The following is a 9,070-nucleotide window of genomic DNA, read 5'->3' as shown; positions in this document are numbered from 1 at the left end:
ACTGAATCTGGGTCCCCGGTACTGTAAAACGTTGTACTAGTTATTACCCTACCATGCCCTCGAGAAGTTGTTGGTAAGCCATCTTCTTGAATTAACGCAGGAAGTACGGGAGAAGTTAGTGCTGTGGTCCTGGTGAGGTTCAGGACTGAGTTCCAGTGGTGATGAAGGAAGGATACCAGTGTATTTCTGTGTCAGGTTAGTGTGTGATTTGGTGGGATGTTTGAAGGTGGTTCTCCCATATACCTGCTGCTTAATGGTTGAAGTCAGGGATTTGTAAGCTGCAACCAGAGTAGCCCATGTGTGTAACTACAGTGCATTTTCAAAAAGTTCAGAGGTAAAGTCTATTAACAGAGCACAAACATGTCACCACATACAACCCTGAGATTCTATTTCCTGCGGGCATACTTAGCAAATCTATAGAACAATAACTGTAACCAGGATCAATGAACAACAAACTGTGCAGATGCAAATATAAATAAATAGCGATAAATAACTGGTATGAAATAATCCAAACTGAAAGAGCATGAAATAACAAGATAAAGAGTCCCTAACTTAAGACCATTAGTTGTGGGACCAGCAGAAATAGAATGAGTGTAGTTACCTCCTTTTGCTCAGGAGCATGATTGAGGGGTAGTAACTGGTGTTTCCTGAACCTGGTGGTGCGAGTCCTGAGACACCTGTAACTTCTACCTGATAACAGCAGTGGCAAAGGAGCATGGCCCGGGCGCTGAAGATGTTTGATGATGGATGCTGCTTTTCTAGTGACTTTTCATGTAGATCAGCTCAATGTTCAGGATGGCTTTACCCATGCTGTACTGGGATGAATCCACTACCTTTTGTAGGATTTTCCGCTCACCCTAGAGAGCTTACAACGTTGCAGACACTGTACAGTAATGAAGAAATTAATGTTTTCAATGATTGATGGGGTGAAGGTTTTTATCCAGCCTGCAACTCAGGTCCCTAACACTAGAGGTCACTGCTTTTGTTTGGCTTCTCTGTGCAAACTCAAGCATTTTAACACACAACATGCTGGATGAACTTTGCAAGCCAGACAGCATCTGTGGAAAAGAGTACATTTGACGTTTCGGGCCGAGATCCTTTGGCAGGACTGAAATGGCCTGAAACGTCAACTGTACTCTTTTTCCTAGATGCTGTCTGGCCTGCTGAGTTCCTCCAGCACTCTGTGGCTTCCAGCACTCTGTGGCTTGGATTTCCAGCATCTGCAGATTTTCTCTTGCTTGTGTCCAGTATTTTAACATCTCTTGTTTCTTGGCAACACAAATGAACAAAGTCAGTGTGACCAGAGCAAATAACTGGAATATTTTTGGATTTTTTTGTCAGCCTAGTTCTCTTGGATCAAGATCATAGAAATGTACAGAATAAAAATAGGACTTTTGGCTCATTTATGTCCATGCTGTCTCATGCCTATCTATGTGAATTTCATTTATCTGCATTAGGCCTGTATCCCTGTACTCCCTTCCTATACAAATACCTGTCCAAACTCCTTTTAAACATTGTAATTGATTCTGCCTCCACTAGTTCCAGATATTCAACACTCTATGTGAAAAATGGTCATAGACTCAGCCACCTTCCCTGTGTTCAAAGGGCATCGCTGCCAAGTAGTGTAGTGATCAGAGTGATGCTATTACAGCTCAGAGTGTTAGAGTTCGGAGTTCAATTCCAACGCCATCTGTAACGTATTTGTATGTTCTCCCTGTGACCACATGGGTTTCCTCTGAATACTGCGGTTTCCTCCTGCAGTCCAAAAACATACCAGTTAATAGGTTAATTGGTCAGTGTAAATTGTCCCATAATTAGGCTAGGGTTAAATCGGTCGGTTACTGGGTGGTGCGGCTCAATGGTTTGAAGGGCCTGTTCCATGCTGTATCTCTAAGTAAATAAATAAAAATCTTCAAGAAATGATGTGTCAAGAAGGTGGCATTTAAAGGACCTCACCATCTGGAACATGCCCTTTTCTCAAAAACACAGTATTCTGCAGATGCTGTAAATCCAGACCTGTTGAGTTCCTACAGCATTTTGTGTCTGATGTCCATTTCTTGTTACTACCATCAGAGAGAAAGAACAGAAGCTTGAAGACCCATACTCGCTGATTCAGAGTAAAACACACAAAATGCTAGAGGAACTCTGCAAGTCAGACAGCATTTATGGAAATGAATCAGGACCCAATGAAGTGTCTTGACCCGAAACATCGACTGGTTATTCTTTCCATAGATGTTGCTTGACCTGCTGAGTTCCTCCAGCATTTTGTGCCTGTTGCTCTGGATTTTCAACATCTGCAGAAGCACACATGTCAATGATTCAGGAGAGTTTCTTCCATCTGCAATCAGATTTCTGAATGACCTATTAACTCATGAACACTAACTTATTATTCCTTTTTTTGCACAATTTGTTTTTATTAGTTACAAGTTTTTTATGTCTTGCACTGTGCTGCTGCTGCAAAACAAAAAAAAAATCTCGTCATATGTCAATGACAATAAATCTGATTCTGATTTCAGATCTCTTAATTTTTCCCCTCTCACCTTAAACCTGTGGGCCCAGACTCCTCTGCACTAGGAATAAAATTCTAACAATCAATTCTCTCTGTGCCTCTCATAATTTTATAACATTCTTTATAGCCACCTCTCGGCCTCCTAATTCCCATTGTGAATAAACCCAGCTGATCCAATGGCTCCTTATTACTTGTAGTCGTCCATTCCGGGCGACATCCTGCTCAATAGCTACAGTATTCTCTCTGCTGTGGTGACCAGAACTAATTGTACTCAATACTCTTAAGCATGGTACTCTTAAGCAATGTTCTTCTATGGTTTTATGGCAGTTGGCAAACAGCTTTAAGATTGCCACCTTCTGAAAGGGAGAGGAGGTCAGGATCTCCAAATCCTAGATCAAATCATATTTGGATCAAATTCTATAAAACAGCTGTATTCTTAAGAAACTGCATACTATATTTAAAGAAACAATCTTGTGATCTCACCAGTACATGATCAATGATTTCTTGTTGATTACAATACTCACACCTCCTATCATTGAGTTTCTTCATTAAAAACAATGTATTATTTAACCGTGTATGCCCAAACCTCCATCTCGATATTATCACCTCCTTCCTCCTGCTCTTCCCTGCCTTCCTTGACCATCCCACTTCTTTCTGGATATTATAAAGATGTCCTCCTGTTCGCTCTTCGTCCACAATTGGTTTCCCCACATTTTTTTTATTTTACTTGTAATAATGTTTCACATTTCTCCTTTACTGTGATTTATTTGAATACGTATCTACTTCTCATCCTGTTCCCTCCTTTGCTAATTTATTCGCTTGTTCATGCCCTCCAATACCAACATGTGCTGGAATTCACATTAAGCATGTAGAGTCCCATCATTTGAAGTTGAAATAAAGTTTGTATTATCTCATACAGAGTGTCTGATCTTGCCTCTGAATGGAAATCTTTTAGACTTCTGATTGTTGTGCTTCAATCAGACAATGACAACTCTTTCTCCACCCACCGCAAGGCTAATTGTGCAGCTGTCATTTCACCTGTATACATTGAGAAATCATTTATTTCCCGGCTGCTTTTTAATGTTGAAATCAGGCACTACAAATCCTACCCCTAATCTATTATTACCATTTTTGAAGTATCTGTGTATATTTGTAAATATCCACAATAATTACTATTTATATCAGATTAGACCAAAACTTGATATAAAATCAGTTATATTTTTCTGTCTCCTTTCACTTAATTTAAGATCCATCAATGGTGCTTCACACAACCATGGAGGTACCCTAGGAAAAGGCACTATAGCACTCACCTCAAATAACCATACTCTGGTACTACTTTCCATATTAGGAAATGCATCATTTATCATTACAGCAGATAATAATGGACGAACAATACTTCCCTGACGGGTTCCATTTTCCACAACTTGTTTACTTGGAATAGATTTTCCTACTTGCACCATGATAGATCTACCAATTAAGAAAATCTTTAATCCAATTTAGCATTTGACTTCATATTCTCAATCCACATAATTTCCTTCCACATCATATCCTTTCTCTACATCTAAAAGACGGCTACTACGCTTTCTCTGTTCAATTGAGCCCTCCTCTCATGTTCTAGGCATGGAAGTGGATCCATGGTGCCCCTTCCTCTCCTAAACCCACTCTGATATTTAAAAATACTCCATCTGGTTTCAATGTAATATGTCGTTCTCTTAATAAACATTTTTTCCAAGGTTTTACATAAATGTGAGATTAATGCTATTGGTCTATAATTTGCTGGATTGTTAGCAATTTTGCCTCGTTTATGTATTGGAACTATGATTGCTTCTGTCCATGATTTAGGAAGTTTTCCTCTTTCCCATACATGATTAAATTACTTTAAAATAACTTATTTCCCTTTCTCATTCAAGTTAGACAACACAACTTATCTGATCCTTCTTAGGGGATGTGGCATCTCAATGTGTGTTGATTCCTACACTGCAACTGTTTAAAATATATATTATTGATTTGAAGGAACAAAGTAACTGTGTGGTGACCAAATCCGAAATAATACAAAGTCAAACGGCAGGGAAATTACAACAACGAAAGAGACCGTTTACAGCGATAAATCTAGTTGGTTGTAAAATCTAGTCAGCTCCATCTTGGGCACTAGCCTATAAAGTACACCTTTAGGGAGCGGTGTCTCAGAAAGGCAGGGTCCATTATTAAGGACCTCCATCACCCAGGGCATGCCCTTTTCTCACTGTTACCATCAGATAGGAAATACAGAAGCCTGACGGCACACACTCAAATGATTCAGGAATAGCTTCTTCCCCTCTGCCATCTGATTCCTAAATGGACTTTGAAGCTTTGGTCACTACCTCACTTTTTTTTTCTAATATACAGTATTTCTGTTTTTGTACATTAAAAAAAATCTATTCAATATACATAATTGATTTACTTGTTTATTTAATATTTTTTTTCTCTGCTAGATTATGTATTGCATTGAACTGCTGCTAAGTTAACAAATTTCACATCACATGCTGGTGATAATAAACCTGATTCTGATCCTAAACACGAGAGAGTCTGCAGATGCTGGGAATCCAAAGCAACACTCCCAAAATGCTGGAGGAATTCAGCAGGTCAGGCAGCATCCATGGAAAGGAATAAACAGTCTGTGTTTCAGGCTGAGACCCTTCTTCAGGACTGGAAATGAAGGAGGAAGATGCCAGAATAAAAAGGGGGGGGAGGGGAAGGAGGACAGCTGGAAGGTGATAGGTGAAGCCAGGTGGATAGGAAAGGTAAAAGGGCTGGAGAGGAAGAAATTTGATAGGAGAGGAGAGTGCACTATAGGAGAAACGGAAGAAGGAGGGGCCTGGGGGAGGCAATAGGGAGGGTCCCAAGAAGAGGTAAGAGGCCAGAATGGGGAACAGGAGGAGGAGGAAGGGGGAAATTTTTTCATAGGAAGGAGAAATTGATATTCATACCTTCAGACTGGAGGCTACCCAGATGGAATATAAGGTATTGCTCATTCACCCTGAGGGTGGCCTCATCTTAGCACAAGAGGAACAGGAATGGGAAATAGAATTAAAATATTTGGCCACTGGGAAATTTTGATTTTTGTGGATGGAGCAGAGATGCTTAACAAACCGGTCTCCCAATTTAGGTTGGGTCTTGCTAATGTAGAGAAGGCCACATTGGGAGCACCAGACACAGTAGATAACCTCGGCAGATTCACAGCTGAAGTGTTACTCACCTGGAAGCAGTGTTTGGGGCCTTGAACAGAGGTGAATGGGCAGGTGTAGCACTTCTTCTGCTTGCAGGGATAAGTTTACAGAATTATATTGATAGGACAAGAGAATGAGCAAAAGTTGATATACGGAGTACAAGCTGGAAGAATGTGAAATTGTTACTTATGGTCAAAGAACAAAGGAATATAATTTTAATGGGAAAAACCTACTGAAAGGTGGAGGACAAATGGAACTGGTGGTCCTTGTGCTTGTAACACATTAAACTAGTACACAAGTACAGCAGATAGTAAGGCAAGTTAACAGAATGTTGGCCCTTATTTCAATGAAGAAGAGTCTTACTGTAACTATATAAGGCACTAATGAGATTGCATCTAGAGTACAGTAATCATCAGGCCAAAAATGGGCTCACATTGAGTAATATTTGGAAGAAGCACAGAGTAATAATGGAGAATGCATACATGTTCTCCATTGCTACAAGTAGTTTGGAAGCAGCAACAAACCCACAGGTCCTGAAGAATACAGCTATCAAGCATTATTGGCATACTATATTGGCGCCAGAATGTGTGCCAACCCAGCACATCCCTAGGGGCATTGATTGTCAACACAAATGCTCCACTTTAGTGTATGTTTCAATGTACATATGACGAATAAATCTGAATCTGACCATTGTCAGCAGCAGGAAGTGAATTACAAACTTGATCTACTTGTTCCAGCATTGGTCAAAGTAATTATTGTACATTACATGTGGAGTCACAAACACAAGAGATTCTACAGGTGCTGGAAATTTTGTGCAACACACACAAAATGCTGGAAGAACTCAGCAGGTTAGCAGTATCTATGGAGAGGAATAAACAGTCAACGTTTTGGGCCGAAACCCTTGATCAAGACTTCTGCCTCATGTGGCCAACTTGACCTATATCACTTGCAACTAGGCCTCACCTTCTTAAACTGTCTTCTGCTTCCTTCCTTTCCAGTCCTGATGAAAGTTCCCACCATGTACATCTGCTGGGATTGCCTTCCTGATTCCACTCCTATGAACAGAACAACTCTTGGTGTCAGGTGATGGACAGAACAACACGCTTGGTGTTCAAGAAGTGCACTGAAGAAACAGAAAGATAAGAACATCACAGTCCTTCTCTTGTCTTTTCTTTATCTGCATATTAAAACTTCTTACCTATTTCCAGGTCCAATTGAAGCTAATTGACGTGAAAACAATATTCAGACACTGTATGACCTGCTGAGTATTTCCAAGAATTTTATTTCAGATTTCCATTATTACCTTTCAGAGACTTGGGTCCTAGCATTAAAGTGGCTGACTTATCTAGCGGTTGCATAAGACCATAAGATATAGGAGCAGAAGTAGGCCATTTGACCCATCGAGTCTGCCCCACCATTCAATCAAGGGCTGATACAATTCTTCCAGTCATCCCCACTCCCCTGCATTCTCCACATACCCTTTGATGCCCTGGCAGAACCTATTTATTTCTGCCTTAAATGCACCCAATGATTTGGGCTCCACAGCCACTCATGGCAACAAATTTCACAGATCTACCACCATCTGACTAAAGTAATTTCTCTGCATCTCAGTTCTAAAAGGACATCCTTCAATCCTGAGGTCATGCCCTTTTGTCCTAGACTCCCCTACCATGGGAAATAACTGCCATATCTAACCTGTTTAGGCCTTTTAACATTTGGAATGTTTCTATGATATCCCCCCCCATTCTCCTGAATTCCAGGGAATACAGCCCAAGAGCTGCCAGATGGTCCTCATACATTAGCCCTTTCATTCCTGGAATCATTCTCATTAACCTTCTCTGAACTCTCTACAATGTCAGTATATCCTTCCTAAAATAAGGAGCCCAAAACAACACACAATACTCCAAGTGTGGTCTCATGAGTGCCTTATAGAGCCTCAACATCACATCCCTGCTCTTATATTCTAAACCTTGAGAAATGAATGCCATCATTGCATTTGCCTTCTTCATCACCAACTCAACCTGGAGGTTAACCTTTAGGGTATCCTGCACAAGGCCTCCCAAGTCCCTTTGCATCTTTGCATTTTGAATTCTCTCCCCATCTAAATAATAGTCTCCTTTCAACGGATGCTGCCCGACCTGCTGATTTCATCCGGCTTGTTTGTACGTGTTGATTTGACCACAGCATCTGCAGTGTACTCTGTATTAAATAATAGTCTGTTTATTTCTTCCACCAAAGTACATGACCATACACTTTCCAACATTGTATTTCACTTGTCACTTCTTCGCCCGTTCACCTAAACTATCTAAGTCTCTCCGTTTCCTCAACATTACCTGCTCCTCCACCTATCTTTGTATCATCAGCAAATTTAGCCTCAAATCCATTAATCCCATTGTCCAAATAATTGACATACATCATAAAAAGCAGCGGTCCCAACACCAACCCCTGTGGAACTCCACTGGTAGCTGGCAGCCAGCCAGAATAGGATCCCTTTATTCTCTGTTTTCTGCTGATCAGCCAATGCTCCACCCATGCTAGTAACTTCCCTGTAATTCCATGGGCTCTTATCTTGCAGCCTCAAGTGCGGCACCTTGTCAAAGGCCTTCTGAAAATCCAAATACACCACATCTACTACATCTCATTTGTCTACCCTGCTTGTAATTTTCCCAAACAATAGCAGTAGGTTTGTCAGGCAGGATTCTCCTTTCAGGAAACCATGCTGGCTTTGAACTATCTTGTCATGTGCCTCCAGGTACTCCGTAATCTCATCCCTGACAATCGATTCCAACAACTTTCCCAACCACTGATGTCAGGCTAACATGTCTATAGTTTCCTTTCTGCTGCACCCCGCCCTTCTTAAATAGCGGAGTGACATTTGCAGTTTTCCAGTCATCTGGTACAATGCCAGAATCTATCGGTTGCGTAGAGTTTTCTTTGCTTTGGTAAACCATGTTTACATTTTAGTTTCCTATGTAGATTCGGAGCTCCCCACACAGCAAATGCAGTGAAATCAATCCTTCCACGTAAGTTTGGTTGTTAGACAAGTTAGGTTGAGGGTCGGCGGTGTACGCATGCGCATTTGGGGGCGTCGCAGCTGTGGTCGGTTGAGACGAGCGGACTCTGGAAGCTACAATTAAGGTTGACGCCTCAGCGCAGAGGACGGAGTAAGGCCTGAGGCTTATCTTCCCACATTTTATTTTATGTTCTCTGAAAATGTTTTAATTCGGACAGTGTGATATTTTGCTTCACGAAACAACGTACATTGCTGAGGCTGAAACATGTTGAGGGCTTCCAAGAAGGTGGCTCCGCCGTTGAAGGTAAATGCCGAACCGCCGGTGACCAAATGTCTGATTGC

General features: G+C 41.1%; 2 protein-coding genes across 5 annotated transcripts in view; both read left to right on the top strand.

Annotated features, from left to right (window-relative positions):
- reep1 (receptor accessory protein 1) overlaps window positions 1-8,551 on the top strand; it is a 110,569-nt gene extending 102,018 nt beyond the window's left edge. For both annotated transcript variants that reach the window (XM_059965635.1, XM_059965634.1), the window contains one exon: window positions 6,714-8,551. In XM_059965635.1, the coding sequence (XP_059821618.1) occupies window positions 6,714-6,802 (89 nt within the window). In that variant the 3' untranslated portion in view covers window positions 6,803-8,551. The remainder of the gene's footprint in view (window positions 1-6,713) is intronic.
- Window positions 8,552-8,815: 264 nt separating this feature from the next.
- Window positions 8,816-9,070, top strand: part of immt (inner membrane protein, mitochondrial (mitofilin)) — a 52,405-nt gene continuing 52,150 nt past the window's right edge. For all 3 annotated transcript variants that reach the window (XM_059965632.1, XM_059965631.1, XM_059965630.1), the window contains exon 1: window positions 8,816-9,032. In XM_059965632.1, the coding sequence (XP_059821615.1) occupies window positions 8,994-9,032 (39 nt within the window). In that variant the 5' untranslated portion in view covers window positions 8,816-8,993. The remainder of the gene's footprint in view (window positions 9,033-9,070) is intronic.

Source organism: Hypanus sabinus, chromosome 3, assembly GCF_030144855.1.
Source record: "Hypanus sabinus isolate sHypSab1 chromosome 3, sHypSab1.hap1, whole genome shotgun sequence".
Taxonomy (NCBI): domain Eukaryota; kingdom Metazoa; phylum Chordata; class Chondrichthyes; order Myliobatiformes; family Dasyatidae; genus Hypanus; species Hypanus sabinus.
This window is presented reverse-complemented; position numbering and strand designations above follow the sequence as displayed.